At 45.1% G+C, this 18,600-nt stretch overlaps 2 protein-coding genes and 1 pseudogene across 11 annotated transcripts; 2 read left to right on the top strand and 1 right to left on the bottom strand.

The window, feature by feature from the left end:
• The first annotated feature begins 429 nt into the window (after positions 1-429).
• LOC136522945 (alpha-mannosidase 2) lies at positions 430-7,150 on the top strand. 2 transcript variants are annotated; one of them, XM_066516740.1, is made up of 4 exons: positions 430-1,129; positions 1,221-1,370; positions 2,228-2,260; positions 3,819-7,150. In XM_066516740.1, the coding sequence occupies exons 1-4, from the start codon at positions 530-532 to the stop codon at positions 6,561-6,563; spliced, it is 3,528 nt and encodes a 1,175-aa protein (XP_066372837.1). In that variant the 5' UTR covers positions 430-529; the 3' UTR covers positions 6,564-7,150. The 2 variants fall into 2 exon arrangements, with proteins under 2 accessions (XP_066372837.1, XP_066372838.1); XM_066516741.1 differs by lacking the exon at positions 2,228-2,260.
• Positions 7,151-7,437: 287 nt separating this feature from the next.
• LOC136520413 (TORTIFOLIA1-like protein 3) lies at positions 7,438-12,585 on the bottom strand (annotated as a pseudogene).
• A 421-nt stretch (positions 12,586-13,006) lies between these two features.
• On the top strand, positions 13,007-18,369 carry LOC136521638 (uncharacterized). Of its 9 annotated transcripts, XM_066515389.1 has the most exons (9): positions 13,007-14,070; positions 14,532-14,754; positions 14,885-14,982; positions 15,089-15,147; positions 16,110-16,181; positions 16,308-16,570; positions 17,531-17,602; positions 17,860-17,929; positions 18,271-18,369. In XM_066515389.1, the coding sequence occupies exons 6-9, from the start codon at positions 16,420-16,422 to the stop codon at positions 18,317-18,319; spliced, it is 342 nt and encodes a 113-aa protein (XP_066371486.1). In that variant the 5' UTR covers positions 13,007-14,070; positions 14,532-14,754; positions 14,885-14,982; positions 15,089-15,147; positions 16,110-16,181; positions 16,308-16,419; the 3' UTR covers positions 18,320-18,369. The 9 variants fall into 9 exon arrangements, 1 of the variants encoding a protein (XP_066371486.1); XR_010775597.1 differs by lacking the exons at positions 16,110-16,181; positions 16,308-16,570; positions 17,531-17,602; positions 17,860-17,929; positions 18,271-18,369 and adding an exon at positions 14,334-14,443 and having other exon boundaries at positions 13,007-13,341; positions 14,885-15,843; XR_010775593.1 differs by lacking the exons at positions 16,110-16,181; positions 16,308-16,570; positions 17,531-17,602; positions 17,860-17,929; positions 18,271-18,369 and having other exon boundaries at positions 13,007-13,341; positions 14,021-14,070; positions 14,885-15,843.
• Positions 18,370-18,600: the final 231 nt, after the last annotated feature.

Raw genomic sequence — 18,600 nt, 5'->3', positions numbered from 1 at the left:
CACCGTTTTCAACGTTGGAGTTTCGAAAACATAGACATAAAACCTTTCATCCCCACTGAGACCGACCTAATGACATAACCATATTAGACAAGAAGTAATAATATATCTGAAGCCATATTAGACAAGAAGTAATAATATATCTGAAGCGTTAAATTTGCAATTACATTACTGTAATTAATCATCCGTACGACCGTACGTCCCTTTCGCTAGCCATTTCACCGGCCTACTAAAGTCGTAACGAACCAGTTCGCTGTTCACTGTTCACCATGCCTTAAGCCCACCAGCCATTTCACAGCGGACAGCGCCAGCTTAACGCCCCACTGGCCCATCTAGAAGGCTCGAAGTAGCCCCACATGTCATTGAAGCATACCATTCGTACAGAGCTCTCCCCACTCTCCAGTCCCCCCCACCCGACCTTCGAAACAAACGGAGCGCCCAAAAATATCGCTGGGCCGGGCCGGGCACGGGTGGAAAGGCGCACCGCGCACCCACTCGAGACGACAGAGGTCCGACCCCGAAACCGGCGGCGATGCACTTCTTCTCCGGCAGCGGCGGGGGCCGCTCCGGCGCGCTACTCCCCACCACCTCCAAGCCGAAGGCGCACCACCACCTCCGTTCCAAGTCCTCCCTCTCCGCTCCCGCCTCCTCCCGCCGCCGCGGGGGCGGCCTCCACTCCGCGTCATCCCCCTACTCCCGCCGCGCCCTATGCCTCGCCGTGACCGCCTTCGCGGCGCTCTTCATCCTCGCCTTCCTCCGCCTCGGCTTCCCCTCGTCCCGCTCCGCCGCGCTGTCTTCCCCCACCCGCCCCCGCGTCACCCGCAGGCCCGCCTTCCGCCTCCGGGACTCGGCCGCGGCGGCCGCCGTGGCGGCCCGGATCGGGCGCGAGGCGCCCGTGGATATCACGACGAGGGACCTCTACGACCGGATCGAGTTCAGCGACGAAGACGGCGGCGCGTGGAAGCAGGGGTGGGAGGTCAAGTACAGGGGCGACGAGTGGGACGCCGAGAAGCTCAAGGTCTTCGTCGCGCCGCACTCACACAACGACCCCGGCTGGATCCGCACTGTCGAGGAGTACTACGAGCGCCAGTCGCGCCACATCCTCGACACCATCGTCGAGTCCCTCTCCAAGGTCCTCCTAGTGTTCTCCCCACTCGAGATTTGCTTTTGGGTCTTGGTGCTCTTCTCCTTTTGACGATCGTCAGGATTCTGCTGTGGTATAGGATTCGCGGAGGAAGTTCATATGGGAGGAGATGTCGTACCTGGAGAGGTGGTGGCGCGACGCGCCGCCCAAGAAGCAAGAGGCATTCGCTAAGCTTGTCCGTGACGGGCAGCTCGAAATCGTGAGCGGCGGATGGGTCATGAACGACGAGGTGAGAGGGGAGTAAAACTTTGTGGTTTAGATGGGGTGAAGGAATAAACCGTAGCTTCTGTTTCCTTGCTTGTGTTTTCCATTGGCATGCTATGCGTCCATCATTTGTCTAGGCCATGAACGAAATGGAATTTCATTTCACGTTTTATTACCTGGTTGTCTAGTTGATTACAAATGAATCTGGACGTGCTGTGCTTGTAGGACTAATATGGAATTTCATTGTTTCTCCTTGCCCACATTGTGATCTCAAATCTTAGGGAGGTATGCGATTGATGCTGTTTCATATTTAGGCATGAACTGGGTGTAACTTATTTTGGTTTTGTATGTCGTTGGCTTGTGCACTTGTAGTTTCCATGCTTAGGTGTCAATTCGGGTCAGGCCTAGCGTCAGGTGTTGATGTGTAGTTGTGACTCTTGTGCTACCTGACCACTCCAAGCTTAGAAAATCGAAAATCTACAGATTATGTGGGCAACTAGGCATGCGTTTCATGTTACATGATCTATCGTGCCAGGCTTTGTTGCTCTAGAATTTGCATACATTAGTGCACATGCTAAGGAGATTCAACAGTCAGGATTATGGCTAAATGATCACAAACAACACTGGCATGTTTACTTTATTTTTTTCCTTTAGTATGTTGCTTCCGCTGTGAGCTTGTTTTTATTAAGCCATTCATTGTTCAACAGATATTGTGCTCCTTTGTTCTATATTAATGAACCTCTCCTTTGGAGATATATTAATTATTGTGTTTTATAACACTGTATTGTTTCTGTTGTTTAATCTTTTCTAGCAAAGTATTTTGTCATATTAACTCTCTTTAAAAGGGAGCTACATTGAATTTCCCTTTGTTTCTCAATGCAGGCAAACTCCCACTACTTTGCGATCATAGAACAGGCAAGTACACACAAAATGGCTATTTATATCTTTGCTCTTCGCTAAATGTTGTATCATGATTGTCTGTAGCTGATGCATAAACGAAATGCATTATTTATCTCTTTCTTATTTCACATACACCATGTTGAAGAACACATGGAACGTTACATATCAAATTAAAAGACGCTAAGAGGATGTCATATAGACTCCGGTTTGATGAAATGATGCTATTTACTATTGTAATATTTTTTTTTCTCATGTTCTAAAGCCGGGCTCAAGTTTTCTCCATTATTTCTCATGCATGAGCAAGACACACCACCACTTACAGGATAGTATAACCGAAAAGGCTAACATCATACTCTTGGTTTGAGATGATGGCAGGAAGAACTTATGGGAATATCTGTCATAAATGGGACATGCTATTGCTTTTTTCCAGTATATTTCATTGCGCAGTTCATTGCTAGTGCATAATAATACTTATGAATCAAGAATAATACAGGTTTGCCTATCTTTGAATATACTAAACCTAATGAGCATAGGTTTGTCGGATGACACACCTTACTTATGCCCACTGTATGAACTCCTCAATTTGGAAAGGTTTTAAAAAACCTGCTAATTGGGCAGCTCTATAGCATGGACTAGAAAAGAAATACAAACTCATTAAATTCCTTTGTACTGAAAAAAAAAAACCTTCAGTAACATTGTAATGATTGATGTGTCAATTGATGATGCATCATTTCAATGTGAATGATATGCAGGCCTTGGGTCTTATCACTTTGATGTTGAAATCTAGGCGGCTAATTATTTCTTTGATTCTCCCCTAGTTTTTGTTGTTTGCGGTGATTTGTTTCTTTGATGTAATGAAGCATGATTAAATAAGTTTGAGACGGGCTAACCACACTTGCCACGTGGTTGCTCCTATACATATTCCAAGGAAGAGAACACATACTTTTGCCGCAACGATGGAGGGGAAAGTGGCAAGGTTCGAGGTTGTATGAGTGCGAATCAGGCAAGAACTGAACCGAACAATTGAACTTGGGTGGCGCCATGGCGTCTGGCCCACTAACAAGACTCAGGGTAAAGAACTGGTTTGGGGTTTAACTTCTTGATTGATTCATGCATACATCCTGAGTACATCTAGTCTCTCTCTTGCCAACTCAGCTACTATATCTTCTAAGAAACAAACTCCTAACAACCTGGATAAGAATCTGAATTTAACTTCATCACTAAGCAACTTCAACTCCCTAACTACTTGAACTGGACATTCCCATGGCTCGTCCTGCCGTGCACGGTGCTCAGTATCGGTATACTTGGCCCCATATGACACCATTTTTTCCTTACAAACTGGGGTGCACGGGGATCGATCCTGGGCAAATGGCCCGTGTCTCATTTGATATTGGTCCGTAGGAGCAAAGTTTGGCTTATTTTATTTCCTATTGCATTAGAACTAATCTGGAGGCTGATAATATTTAAATACCAAATTGATACTTGTTGGATATGATTATAATTTAGAATACATGACTTGGACAATTATTCAGTCATGATGAAATTTATTGATCTTTATGATTTTCTTTAACAGATGATGGAGGGGAACATGTGGCTCAATGATACTATTGGAGTTATTCCTAAGAATTCTTGGTCAATTGATCCATTTGGTTATTCATCTACAATGGCATATTTGCTTAGGAGAATGGGTTTCCATAACATGTTAATCCAGAGAACGCACTATGAGGTGAAAAAGGAGCTTGCAATGAAAAAAAATCTTGAATATTTGTGGAGGCAGAACTGGGATATTGAAGAAACAACTGACATATTTGTTCACATGATGCCCTTCTATTCTTATGATATTCCACACACGTGTGGACCAGAACCAGCTATCTGCTGCCAGTTTGACTTCGCTCGAATGCGTGGTTTCAGTTATGAATCCTGCCCATGGAGATTTGATCCTGTTGAGACAAATCCTGACAATGTGCAAGAGAGAGCAACAAAGCTTCTAGACCAGTACAGGAAAAAATCAACCCTGTACAGAACGAATACACTTCTGATTCCTTTGGGTGATGATTTCCGATATGTTAGTATGGAGGAAGCAGAAGTACAATTTCGCAATTACGAGAAACTCTTTGATTACATAAACTCAAATCCGCATCTTAACGCTGAAGTCAAATTTGGTACCCTGGAGGATTACTTCTCCACATTGAGAGATGAAGCTGAAAAGATAAACTATACACGGCCAGGTGAATTGGGTTCTGCTGAGCTGCAAGGTTTTCCAACACTTTCAGGGGATTTCTTTACATATGCTGATAGAAATCAGGACTACTGGAGTGGCTACTATGTGTCAAGGCCATTCTTCAAAGCTGTTGACCGTGTACTAGAACAGACGCTCCGTGCCTCAGAGATTCTGGGTTCATTTGTTCTAGGATACTGTCAGAAGTTTCAGTGTGCAAAACTCCCCATCAGCTTCTCACACAAACTGACAGCAGCAAGGAGGAATTTGGCGCTTTTTCAGCATCATGATGGGGTAACTGGCACAGCTAAAGATCATGTTGTGGTGGACTATGGGACTCGAATGCACACTTCACTGCAAGATCTACAGTTATTTATGTCCAGGGCAGTCGAAGTGCTTTTAGGAGATTTCCATGATAGATCTGACCCTACATTGTTATCACATTTTGAGCCTGTGCAGGAACGGTCAAAGTATGATGTTCAGCCGGTGCATAGGGTTCTTCACCCTCTTGAAGGTAAGGCACAGTCAGTTGTCTTTTTTAACCCATTAGAACAGACAAGGGATGAGGTTGTTATGGTTGTTGTAAGTACTCCAGATGTTTCTGTTCTCAATTCGAATGGGTCCTGTTTGCCAAGTCAAGTTTCCCCTGAGTGGCAGTTTGTCAGTGATGAAAAGATTTCGACTGGTCGGCACCGCCTTTATTGGAGAGCTTCTGTTCCTCCACTAGGTTTGGAGACCTACTATGTGGTTACTGGGCAGGATTGTGAAAAAGCTATTCCTGCTGTAGTAAAAACATACCAGGAATTTCCTTGCCCTGAACCATATCATTGTTCAAAGCTGGAAGGCAAATCAGTGGAGATGAAAAATTCCAATTACACTCTTTCTTTTGATACAAGTCATGGTCTCCTTCAGACAGCAACCCGTCACAAGGATGGGGAACAAACTGTGATAGGTGAAGAAATTGGCATGTACAGAAGCCATGGAAGCGGGGCATACTTGTTCAAACCAATTGGGGAAGCTCGTTCAATTGTCGAGGAAGGAGGACATTTCATCCTAACTGAAGGACCATTGGTTCAAGAAGCCCATTCTCTTCCAAAGACAGAGTGGCATAAGTCACCTCTCTCACATAGTACACGTATGTACAATTGTGGAGACTCTATACAGGACATGCTGATCGAGAAGGAATACCATGTTGAGCTTGTTGGCCATGTTTTTAATGATAAGGAACTGATTGTCAGATACAAGACAGATATTGACAACCAAAGGATCTTCTATTCTGATCTAAATGGGTTTCAGATGAGTAGGAGGCAGACATATGATAAGATTCCTCTACAGGGAAATTATTACCCAATGCCATCACTTGCCTTCTTGCAGGATTCACATGGTAATCGGTTTTCTGTACACTCCAAGCAGTCATTGGGCGCAGCAAGCTTGAAAAATGGATGGCTGGAGATTATGTTGGATCGTAGGTTGGTTCAGGATGATGGCCGTGGTCTGGGGCAGGGAGTAATGGACAACCGGCCCATGAATGTTATATTTCATCTCCTCAGGGAGTTCAATGTCTCAGCTTTGCCTAAAACCCACAGTTTGCTTACTCTTCAACCTTCTCTCCTCTCGCACCGTGTTGGGGCGCACCTGAACTACCCAATGCATGCTTTTATGAGCAAAAAAACTCATGAAAAATCCTTCAAGCTGGCTCAACAGTCATTTGCTCCATTAACTGCTTCTTTGCCTTGCGATGTACATATTGTGAACCTGAAGGTCCCTCAGCCCCTAAGATTTCCTCACACCGAAGCAGCAGAACCAAGATTTGCTGTTCTGTTGCAGAGGAGAGGCTGGGACGCATCATACTGCAAAAGGGGTGGACTGCAGTGTTCAACAGTTGGGGAAGAGCCAGTAAATCTGTTCTATATGTTCAAAGATTTGTCAGCTATGAATGTGAAGGCGACTTCGCTGAACCTCTTACATGATGACCCTGAAATGCTAGGTTACCTTGAGCAGATCGGTGATGTTGCTCTGGAGGGAAACGTTCTTATCTCACCAATGGAGATTCAGGCATACAAGTTAGACCTACAGCCACCATCATCGCAGGAAGAGTAGTTTGGCAAAACAGTACATGCATACAGTCCTACAAGACAGTGAAGATGGATCTTCCCGAAATACTTGATAGTGGCAGCTAGCCAGCTACATTGTACTGGAACAGCAGTGCTGCGTGTATATGTGTCATTCTCTTGGCATACAGTTAGTGATTGAACCTCTCGAAGTTGCAGCTGAGGCAACCTTGCCATCCACGAAGGTGCATACACTTCTTGTTCTTAGTATTATGCTCAACAGATTGGATGATTTGGGGCACATTGAAGCACAGCTAATTTGATTAGGGTAGACTTGCGTGTTCGCAGAATTACTGTGTTGCTCCGGCCAATGCTAACACGACAATAACTTGTATCAGAGCAAGTTTTGTATAATTCTGTTTTGCTTGCATCTTTTTTGTAGTGCCATTATCCTGCTGGCAAAAACCTGAGATAGTTTAGGTACATGGTTCTTGCTTTACAGATCTTCATATTATATGTACAAAATTCTGCTTGTAAGCATACGAGGATTGCTGGAATGCTTCGCCCGGGTTCTTTTTCGGGGCCATCTTCATGGGTCCTGGCTACAAAGCTCACCAGCTTTACCGTTGTTTGATACTGTATTTGCTGCCACATTTTGTCAAACCTGATTGTCAACAAAAGTTCTGTTTGCTACTGTATGGTTCCTTTTTGCCGGAACATACTGTATGATTCGTTACATCACCTAAGGCGCGCGGTGGTACGTGATCGGTTTGTTGCGGCGTTTGGCAAGCCCTTGGTTTGGTGGTTTTTGAGTTTTGACATGTGTTTGATAGATGCTACACTTTTGGTTTGCCATACTTTCTTGCCACACAATGGGAGGAAATGTGCCATAAAGAGATTAGTTAAGTATAGCCACCTGCCGTTACCCTACACATTTGTCAGCGGCTCTGAACCTTTTACCTGCTTTCATGATCTCAGCACAGGCAAGGAAATTTCGCGTGACACCTTGCGACTCGCGAGCACATGAATCATCACTGTATCTAAACTATTTACAAGCAGTACAAGGTACATCCACGACTGATTGAACATAGAGAGTCGATTCCCAAATTTTCTCATTGCCAAACTCTACATATGCATTACCCTCGGCGAATGTCCACCAGCAATCCATGTCCATCGTATGATTACCGAGCCAGCGGTGTGGGTCTTGCCTTAGAGTTTAGACTTGTATATCAGGGTCTGAACCCTGGAAAATTCATGAATAAAACCTCATAATTCGTATGATCTCAGCTCTAAGAAAAGAAGTTCGAAAATGCACCAACAGTGGGATCTTCAAACGCTCCGCCTTCTTGCTAAAGCAAGTAGTTCTCACTTCACATGAACAGCTTCCTGCCACACCTAACTCAACCTGAAGATGGAAAGGGGAGTGAGAATTAGTAAACAATTGACTGAATAAGGGAAAAAAATGTTAAGAAGCTCATGCAAATTCAACAATGAACATAGATATCTGTGATAGGAAGTAACAAATAGCCAATGATGCATTGCGTAATGGGTTGGCAACATAACTGAAGTCATTCTAATTTGCTATACAAGAAACCAACTACTTTGATGTTACTATGTTACTGTCAGTCTCTAAGACGTCCTGAGCACATTTGATTGGCCTACCTAACATAATCGCATGAACAAAAAAGTTTCTTGGTTTGGTATCTATTACCTTACCTTGATCTGTATTGAGCCGAGTCTCTTCTCCTCCCTTCCTGGGAAACAGCTATGCTTCTTACAGACGAATCATTTGGCTCTGCTAAAGGATTGGTGACAAAACCGCTATGAACTCCAAACTTCTGCCTGTCCCACTTGTAAGAACTTTTGCTCTCCTCGGTGTAGTTTGGTGCATCCGATACAGAGTACCTGGAAGTGTATCTACCTCCATCATGTCTTCTCCAGAACTTTGGGCTCAGAATGCAGCAAACATTTGTGTCAGGTTCGCTGTTTGGAATCCTTCCTGAGGAAGCAGCTAAATCACGGGATATCTCGTCCAATACCATCTCCAGCCCATTCACCCTAGTCTCCAAGGAACGTATCCCATTCTGGGAGCTCCCCATGAATTTCTGACGAGACAAAAGTAATTAAAGGGTCAGATATGTTTTCTGTTTACAAGGAGTAACTGGGAATGATTCAATGCTATGCATGTTTTAGAGCATCTTACATGTAACATGGATAGTTGTTTGGACATAAAATGTCAGTACAAAAACTGAATTGTTGTAAAAAAATGGTATATTGCCTATATAATATGTGATCAGAACATTGGCTGATGCTTTTTTACAGATGCAGGTAAACACTATGGATGTTCCTGATAGCCCGCGGTATGTGTGACACATAAAGAAATGCAGCATGTTCGCTCGGTCGTATTTGGCTTAGAAGCCATGGCTTATCAGCCAACGAACAATATTTTTCTCACACCAAACCAACCAACCACCAACAGTACTTTTAAGAATGGCTTATAAGCCAAACAAGCCCAAACGAACAGGACGATGTTTAAAAGAAGTTGGTAATGCTTAAAACATTGCCTTATTGCTAGCGACTGTACTGTGGTCCAGGTTTCCCCCACACCATGCCACTGATCAGGCCTGAATGCATACTGATTTGACTAGTGCTTGGAGGACACATTGAATGAGCCCTTGTGTAGTTCCCACGCACAAAATTTTACACCTCTCACATCGAATGTTTGACATATGAATATAGTATTAAATAAAAAAAAGGACGTATTCAGTGCAAAGAGCTCCCACTCTGTGCGGGGTCTGGGAAAGGGTGTTAGTGGCAAGCCTTACCCTCGCATGTGTAATGCGAGGAGACCGCGACTCAAACCCGAGACCTTCCGATCACAGGCGGTAAGACTCTACCGCTTGCACCAGGCCCACCCTTCGAATGTAGTATTAAATATAGACTAAAAAATAACCAATTACACAGTTTGCGACTAATTTACGAGACGAATCTTTTAAGCCTGATTAGTTCATAATTTGACAATAAAAATGCTAGAGTAACACATGTGCTAATGACAAATTAATTAGGCTTAATAAATTCGTTTCGTGGTTTATTGACGGATTCTGTAATTTGTTTTTTTATTAATATCCGAACATCTCATGTAACCTTCATATATAATATTCGATGTGACACCTTAAAACTTTACACGCTGGATTAAAAGGCCTGGATGCATGATTCGTAACAAACGGTCAGTGCTGCTCACCGAGACCAAATAATATAATAAGCCCCTATTAAATATCCTGATGCAAGAACAGGATGAGACCCCACTTCATGCACAAATCAGTCCACATTGCACCAAAAAAGGAAAAAAAAACTCCAGTAGGTACTGGTAGGTCCTGGTTCTTTTACATAGGGAATGATTGAGCTTGCAACAAAGGTCCTGTTTAGATCAAAAAAATTTGGATTTTGGCTACGGTAGCACTTTCGTTTTTATTTGACAATTAGTGTCTAATTATAGACTAATTAGGTTCGAAAGGTTCGTCTCGCGATTTCTCACCTAACTGTGCAATTAGTTTTTTTTTCGTCTACATTTAGTACTCCATACATGTGCCGCAAGATTCGATGTGACAGGTACTATGCAAAAAAATTTTGGCTGTTGGGTAGCATCTAATCGGGGCCAAAGTTTGCTTCGTGTAAAATTTTTCCAAGCAACAAAATTTTTATCTTTTTTTTGTTATATTTAGCTTCTATGTCATCATGTAGGACATCTCATCTGCTCACGCACTGAGGAGACTCTTAAGCAAACAGGGAGAAAAATAAATAAAAAATTGAAAATGGAATATCCAATCTATTATGAAGAATAAAGAATTTCAACAAATTATTGACGTATGATACATGGTAACAAGGGATAACTACCTGGAGAAGATTAAGCAAACTAGCCTGCTGATTCTCAATCTGAACCAGCTGCATCCTGATCTTCGACAGGTCCTCATCTTTGTGAGCTGACTGAAATTCCTCAGGCGCATCCTCAGTCTCAGCCGTCTCTTCCAAGTCACCATCCCCACTGTATGGAACAACTCTTGATCCTGACTTGGGACCAGCCAGCTTCTTGTAACCTTTCTCACCAGTCTTCTGAAACAGCACCCTCCGCGCTTCAAGCCTCTCTCTAACACTGCTGCCCTCTTTCAGGAGCTTCTCCTCGGTCACCATTTTGATTGGCGTAGCATCAGGAGCGACAGTAACGTCAACCCTGTCCTCAAATTTCTTGGACGGGTCTGTGTTGCGGCGCGAAGGGGGCAAATTTTTCTTGCTTACGATGGAAGGAGGGCTGCCTTTTCTGTTGATGGCATTGTGCGATGCATCCGGTGCGGGCTGCCTATTAGTCGGCCATGAGTTCCTCGTAATTGAAGGGGTAGTAGAGGTGGAGCCCAAGGAATCGGCGGGGCATCGGCCATCACTTGCAGTCTCTGTCCAATTATACAATCAAACAATGTTAGAAAAGAACATCCATAGTCTGAATAACTCTCATCCAGACAACTAAATCCAACAAATGTAATATCATGCATATTGCGGTATGTATCAAAAAGAAAAGGTTATAAAAATGCGAAATACTTTTTTTCTTAGCAAAGAACTATTTATTCTTCAGTGTGTTTTACTAGTAGTACCAAGCAAGGACTATTTCTGTCTTTTACCAAGTATTAGGTTATTTTTTAAGTGTACTTACGGTATGCAGTCAAACCCTGAACCAAGCCCAGACTCGCCCTGTTCGCTTATCGTTTCTGTGGCTAAACCGACCCTCATGAAATTAAAAATAGTGACTAGACCGACCCTCATGAACAGCCACATCACCTGTGAGAGAGGATCTCGACTGGGACGATGGTGGCGCGTCGAAGGAGCAGACCTCCTCATCCAAATCTGGGATCTCCTTCCATGCTTTGATCATCCGATTCATGGACTCGCGCACTATTTTCACCTGCATTATGCCAAGAAGGTGTCAGAAATGTCAAGCAGCCGCAGCATATCTACGAGGCTGCTGCCATGGTCAAGATCCGAAGTTTAGTTATGCGCCCGACCTTATCGAATCTCTTGGCTTCGAAGACGGCAATGCAGGAAGATTTGTGTGAGACGAGGTCGTCTCCGTGCTCGAGGGCCAACAAAGCGAGCGCCTCGGCGGCAGCCTTCCTGGCAGGCCCAATCATCGCCAGCGAGCGCGTCGCGGAGGCAAGGCACGGCGGCGGAGGCAGCTCCCCCGCCGGAGGCAGCCGAGGCGGTGCCGATGAGGGAGATGAGCGCGGGCTTGGCCTTGAACGCGGCGCTGCGGAGGAGCTTGTAGAGCCGCGGGAGGAGGCCCCGGAGGTACGCGGCGAGGTCGTCGGTGGGCTCCGAGGCCTCGACCGCCGCCGCGGCGGCGAGCGCGGCGGCGAGCTGCGAGCACTGGTCCTGCTCGTGGAGCAGCGCGTCCGCGAGCGGGGCCAGCGCCGCCGGCGGCGAGGACGCGGCGCCCGCCGCGGCGCGCGCCGCGTCGACGAGCGCGGCGCGCACGGAGGAGTCCGGGTCCCTGACGCGGCGCAGTGCGGCGGCCAGGAGGCGCGGGACGAGCGGCGCGACGGCGCCCCGCGGGTGCTCGCCCGCCACGAGCGCGAGCAGGCGCAGCGAGTGCCGACGCAGCGGCGTCCTGTCGGTGGGCCGCGCGTCGGAGACTTGCCGCCACGAAGACGGGGAGCTCGTCGGCGTCCAGGTCCCGCGCGATCGCGTCCAGCTCCGCCGCCGCTATCGCCTCCGTGTCACGGTCCGAGAGCCGCAGCAGGCAGCGGTTCACTCGCTGCTTCATGGGCTCCCTCGGCGCGGGGCCCATGGTGCCTGCCTAGTGTAGTAGCTTCACTGCTCCAGAGGAGGAGGACGCGTCGACGGCGGAGTCCGAGCCGTCGTGGCTTGGGCTCGGTGCAGGTAGGTAGTTGGGTTTTTGGGTGTGGAAGAAAGGTGGCTTGGAGAGTGGGAGTCCGGAGAGGCAGGCAGGCGGCGAAGCGGGGACGAAGGCGTGGCGGGTACTAATAGCTCGAGGAGGGCTGGCGGGTGCCGGGTGGGAGAGGGAGGTCCGCCGCTGGACGGGAAGGGGTGATGAGATCTTGGAGTGGACTGCGTTGCGCTGTGCATTAATTAATCGTCTTTTTTAGCCGTAGTATTCCGATGCCATCTCCGAGATGGCGATGCTTTTTTGGTATCGCTGTAGGCACCCATTGTTGGTGCCATTTCTGGAGACGTGTTATTAGTGGAATTTCCTGGTTCCAGTTGGGGGAGTACAGTAGTACTCGTAGCACATACACATTGGTTGGTGTATATACAACTCCATAAAGCTCCTAGATTCCGCGCTCTCTCAGGGCTTTGGTTACTGTTCCCTGTCCGGCTGTCCAGCCCCCGCCCGCCGCGTGGCCACGCCGCTCGCAGCTGCGGGGCTCTCTTCCTCGTGGTCATCCCAACACCCACGCCCATCAGGCCCACCACCCGCGCGGCGCCTCAAGCTCGTGCGTGTGCACGCCTGATTTCCCTCTCTCATGATTCATGGGCCCAGGTCTGCTCTGGCCCAGTCTTAGTATCCAGTGTCGGAGCCGTCGTCGCACCGCCTGGGCTGCCGCCTGCAGTCGTGGGGCGCTGCTCTCGGCTGCTTCACCCGCCTCCTCGGTGGTGCCGTCGGGATCAGTGGACGCCGCCCTCGCCTCCGTCGCCTTTCTCGGAAGCGCCGCCGCCGTTGTCTGGGTGCTCCGCTCGACTCGTGCGTCCGCGTGGGTGCCGTCGGGATCAGCGGGGCCGCCCTCGGCTCCGTCGCCACCGTTCTCCGCCGTGCTTTTGAGGTGTCTTTCTTTAATCTGCCGCTTCCTGCGTCATCGCGTCGTCCTCTGCTTCGTTCATTCCTGCTTACTCCGAATCCGGCCGCTGCATAGGCTAGCGCTAGCACGCCGCTCCTCCCTCTCCTCCGCATCCGGCCAGCAACGTCATCTCTGCAGGATCCGTGGGGTTCTCACCTCTTCAGCAGCGGCTGGTGCCGGCCGGCCCTACCACCGCCCCTCCCTGCGTCCAGCACGATGGACGCGCATCGGCGCCCGTCGTCGGTGCTCGGGCCGGTCGCTCCCCGGCTGCGGCAGAGGACGGCAGGGCGGCTGTGCCGTCGACCTCACGCCGGCGCCAGCGGCCGGGATGCCCACCTCGCGGATCGCGCCAGCGCCCAAGGCGCCCACGCATTGGTGGACGACCGCTCCCTAACATTCGCTCCTGTCCTTCCTCCTCGCCTACCCAGCGATTCCAGCTCGGATTTGCCGATTTTGGCCTGCCTCTCAGCAGCTTGCTGATTAAGATGGCCTGTTCCCTGTTCCGTACTGCATCGCCGTATTTCAGACGTTTTCCCCTACGTCGACACCATGGGGGATTCAGGCAGTCTGATGAAGGCAGTGCCTGTGTAGACATTGCTAGCGAAACCTTCTAGATTGTTAGTGCCGGTTTGCTACTAATTTGTTGTTTCCTTTCGCATATGAGGTCTCTAACGGCATAGCTGCAGCAGGAACAGCAAATGAAGTCGCAACAAGGTCAGGTCCATACCAATGTCATCCCAGCCCTCAAGTGCGTTGTCGTCAATCCAATGCCTGCCCTCACCAGTCGAATGAATCAGGCTATATCTTTTATTAATAGAGCTAGAGGACATTGCTTCATGTGCACTATTGCAGAAAGGAACCCAATGCAAACATGATTGTCAGTCTTACTTTTGCTAATTTAAGAGCAATCTGCAGATCCTGAATCGAATGAGCCATTCATCTATCTCTCATGATACCTTGCATTTGCGTCTCATCAGGATCGTCGACTGCATCCATAAAAATGATAGTTTTGAGTATCCAAGAAATTTGTACTCTGCAATTTGCTCCTGCACATAATTGCAATACATCTATATTCTTCCTAGGAAAAGTTGAGAAGTCTGCACCTCTCTCTCTAAAGTTTCAATTATAGTTTTCCTTTTGCTTTAAGCCTAACTAGCCTTTGTCTGGACTTCCAGCAACAAGCGCTTCTGGACTTCCAGCAACAACCGCCCTGGAGGCCCTGTTTCAGGAAACCAGCCATCCTCCTATTGTTCACTTGGTCATTAATCCTAATATTGTACTCCCTCCATTCCTAATTATAAGCCATTTTGGCTTTTCTAGATACGTTGTTTTTACTACATATCTATACATGGTGTATACATCTTTCGTAACAAGTTAATGAACATGCCCTTCTCTTAGGTAATATGCAGCTCCCTGCCTTCAGGCTGTATTGTATTCGGCTTTGCATTGTTTCTTCAAAGTTGGCTATTTACTTCAACATGGAGATAGAGTACCGGGTAATTGCTATCTTGCCTTGATTTCTTTGCAGATTGTTGTCAGCGAACGACAGCCAAGGGCTTCCTCAAGCTAAGGCCCAGCCTTGGACAACTTAAATCATGGCATTTGAAATAGCCAACCTTTAACCAGGTTCTTAAATCCCTATGCCTCTCACTTTGCCAACAATACCAGACTCTTGCATATACTTTTATTCTTTTGTTGTCTCATATTTGGAGAGGTTTTCTGGATCCCATAGGCTACAGATTTTGGTATGCATCCATCAAGACAGCTTCCACCAGCAGTCAGCAACACCAAGTTACCACCTCTCCTCCCCTTCAATCCACTTTACTATTTTACACCATGTGTCCCTTCTGTCCTCTGCTCCTTTGCTCTGTTTTCTATATGCTAATTGAGAGTTATGCTAAGGTACACTGTTGTTTTGGGTTTTCATGCCTACAGTCTTTGTTTATTAGTTAGTGCACTGCTACTTTGTGCCTGAACCGTTACTTAGTCTGTTGCATATCCAGCTACTAATTATTACTGAATGGTACAACACACGGCTGTACAAGTACACTAATAGCAGGTCCGTTCATGTTTTTATCAAATAGCAAGTATAGTTACAAATTTATTTACATGTAATACAAAGAAGTATACAGCCAATGGAAACTTTACGCGTATTACCCCTTTGCTATTTTACATATGGAGGTGGACTGGTCATTGCATTTGACATTCATTTGCAAACATACTAGATAAGATGATATGGGTTCGCCTTGTGCATGCCTTCTATAATACTTATTTTGATCTGCCTAAAATTATATGGATACCTTACAATATCAGGAGTTTAGTCTTTTTATTTCACTGGAACAATTGATATGGGTTTGCGCAAGTTGTCTTTAATTTCATACCTTTTGATTACCAGCTACTCATAATTATTTCCATTCTAATAATGCAAATCACCTTAGGCTATAATCTTAGTTAAAACACCTAGCTCTTCTATCCGGTTATATGTTCATGTGCTCTTCCTGCATGTGTGATTTGTATGTTGGCTTTGAATAGGAAAAAATAAAACATCCTAACCTGTTATTTCACCTTCTGGTTAGCTAAAAGAAAGGAAAAATGCATCTAGGTTATTTAATTCAGTGCTTCTTTGTTCTGTATCAAACTCGATATGTTTTAGAAGTAAGCATCCGAAATCTTAATATTGGATCAAAAACTATTCTCCCTCTGTCAATGACATTTCAAATTGCTAATTGTTGACGACTTCATGTTTTATGCAGCCCTGCCACCTACAATTTTTGGCAGTTACATGCTACCTTCAGGTTTGAGTAAACCAAATAGTGATGGATTTGGTAAGTGGCCTCCATAAAAGTTACAGTGTGTAAATGTAACTAATGTATTCCATTCTGAATCTTAATTGGTATCAAGGTTTTAAGAATATTGATATAGATTGTTTTTAAAGAAATAGATCTTTGCAGATTGTTGTCAGCGAACGACAGCCAAGGGCTTCCTCAAGCTAAGGCCCAGCCTTGGACAACTTAAATCATGGCATTTGAAATAGCCAACCTTTAACCAGGTTCTTAAATCCCTATGCCTCTCACTTTGCCAACAATACCAGACTCTTGCATATACTTTTATTCTTTTGTTGTCTCATATTTGGAGAGGTTTTCTGGATCCCATAGGCTACAGATTTTGGTATGCATCCATCAAGACAGCTTCCACCAGCAGTCAGCAACACCAAGTTACCACCTCTCCTCCCCTTCAATCCACTTTACTATTTTACACCATGTGTCCCTTCTGTCCTCTGCTCCTTTGCTCTGTTTTCTATATGCTAATTGAGAGTTATGCTAAGGTACACTGTTGTTTTGGGTTTTCATGCCTACAGTCTTTGTTTATTAGTTAGTGCACTGCTACTTTGTGCCTGAACCGTTACTTAGTCTGTTGCATATCCAGCTACTAATTATTACTGAATGGTACAACACACGGCTGTACAAGTACACTAATAGCAGGTCCGTTCATGTTTTTATCAAATAGCAAGTATAGTTACAAATTTATTTACATGTAATACAAAGAAGTATACAGCCAATGGAAACTTTACGCGTATTACCCCTTTGCTATTTTACATATGGAGGTGGACTGGTCATTGCATTTGACATTCATTTGCAAACATACTAGATAAGATGATATGGGTTCGCCTTGTGCATGCCTTCTATAATACTTATTTTGATCTGCCTAAAATTATATGGATACCTTACAATATCAGGAGTTTAGTCTTTTTATTTCACTGGAACAATTGATATGGGTTTGCGCAAGTTGTCTTTAATTTCATACCTTTTGATTACCAGCTACTCATAATTATTTCCATTCTAATAATGCAAATCACCTTAGGCTATAATCTTAGTTAAAACACCTAGCTCTTCTATCCGGTTATATGTTCATGTGCTCTTCCTGCATGTGTGATTTGTATGTTGCCTTTGAATAGGAAAAAAAAACATCCTAACCTGTTATTTCACCTTCTGGTTAGCTAAAAGAAAGGAAAAATGCATCTAGGTTATTTAATTCAGTGCTTCTTTGTTCTGTATCAAACTCGATATGTTTTAGAAGTAAGCATCCGAAATCTTAATATTGGATCAAAAACTATTCTCCCTCTGTCAATGACATTTCGAATTGCTAATTGTTGACGACTTCATGTTTTATGCAGCCCTGCCACCTACAATTTTTGGCAGTTACATGCTACCTTCAGGTTTGAGTAAACCAAATAGTGATGGATTTGGTAAGTGGCCTCCATAAAAGTTACAGTGTGTAAATGTAACTAATGTATTCCATTCTGAATCTTAATTGGTATCAAGGTTTTAAGAATATTGATATAGATTGTTTTTAAAGAAATAGATGTTAGGTTTATTTGTGTCTGCACCTTTTCCTTTAAAAGTAGCCTGCAAAATGACAGGGATATACAAATGATTAAAAATATTAGCATCTCCCTCCTTCCCAGTTCAAAGGGACATGTAAATCTTTATTTATTCACCTCAGATTTCGATGCCTTGGAGCTTATGACATCACAAACTTCAGGATTACGGGTTACACGGCTAACAAGCACTGGGTATGTCAATTTATTTCTTTTTAACAGCTTGCTGGTGGTTATTGAACATATATCATATATAAGATTTGTAGGAATTATGTGCCAAATTAAATCTTAAGGTATACATGTATGTCATACAACTCTGTATATGGGCTTGCTGCGAAAAAGAGGCTATAAGGGGACCACATTCATGGATTCTTTGGCCATCACAGAGTTTAGACTTCTTATCTTCAACATTACCTTTTTTGGGGAACTATCAGAGTTCTATACTGAAAAAATTTCCTGACAGATATGTTCTCAATATGATTCTTAACTATATGATTCTCTCTTAATGGTCCCAGTTTTCTGGTTTATGGTTTCAGTTTTGCAGATCTATACTTCCTGGAACCAGAAACTCAAAAGCACTCATAAATCATGTTTTCTACACAAAATGTTAGGTCTATATGTTTTTTCAGTTGTCAGCTCAGTGTACCTATACAGGCCTCACATATTACCCTCTATTCGCCCATGAAAAATGTATCATTGTTATTGAACACAAAGCCATAGTTCTTTGTACAGTTCATTATTCATCTTCCTTCGCTGAGATTGTTTTCAAACTTGGATCCTTTCAATTTGGAATGGTATTTTGGTCATCATGTCTGGTTGGCAAATTGGCAGGTTAAAGATGATCTTCGTTTTTTGCATGTCCTCTT

The sequence above is a fragment of the Miscanthus floridulus genome, chromosome 18, assembly GCF_019320115.1.
Source record: "Miscanthus floridulus cultivar M001 chromosome 18, ASM1932011v1, whole genome shotgun sequence".
NCBI lineage: Eukaryota > Viridiplantae > Streptophyta > Magnoliopsida > Poales > Poaceae > Miscanthus > Miscanthus floridulus.
This window is presented reverse-complemented; position numbering and strand designations above follow the sequence as displayed.

What these genes read in the sequence shown, in the direction of transcription:
- LOC136522945 (XM_066516740.1), top strand. Translation starts at nt 530, where the DNA reads ATGCACTTCTTCTCCGGCAGCGGCGGGGGCCGCTCCGGCGCGCTACTC. An exon ending in TCGTCGAGTCCCTCTCCAAG is followed by an intron (nt 1,130 to 1,220) that starts GTCCTCCTAGTG and finishes GCTGTGGTATAG; the next exon opens with GATTCGCGGAGGAAGTTCAT. An exon ending in GATGGGTCATGAACGACGAG is followed by an intron (nt 1,371 to 2,227) that starts GTGAGAGGGGAG and finishes TTCTCAATGCAG; the next exon opens with GCAAACTCCCACTACTTTGC.
- LOC136521638 (XM_066515389.1), top strand. Translation starts at nt 16,420, where the DNA reads ATGCCTCTCACTTTGCCAACAATACCAGACTCTTGCATATACTTTTAT. An exon ending in ACCAAATAGTGATGGATTTG is followed by an intron (nt 17,603 to 17,859) that starts GTAAGTGGCCTC and finishes TATTCACCTCAG; the next exon opens with ATTTCGATGCCTTGGAGCTT. An exon ending in ACACGGCTAACAAGCACTGG is followed by an intron (nt 17,930 to 18,270) that starts GTATGTCAATTT and finishes TTATGGTTTCAG; the next exon opens with TTTTGCAGATCTATACTTCC.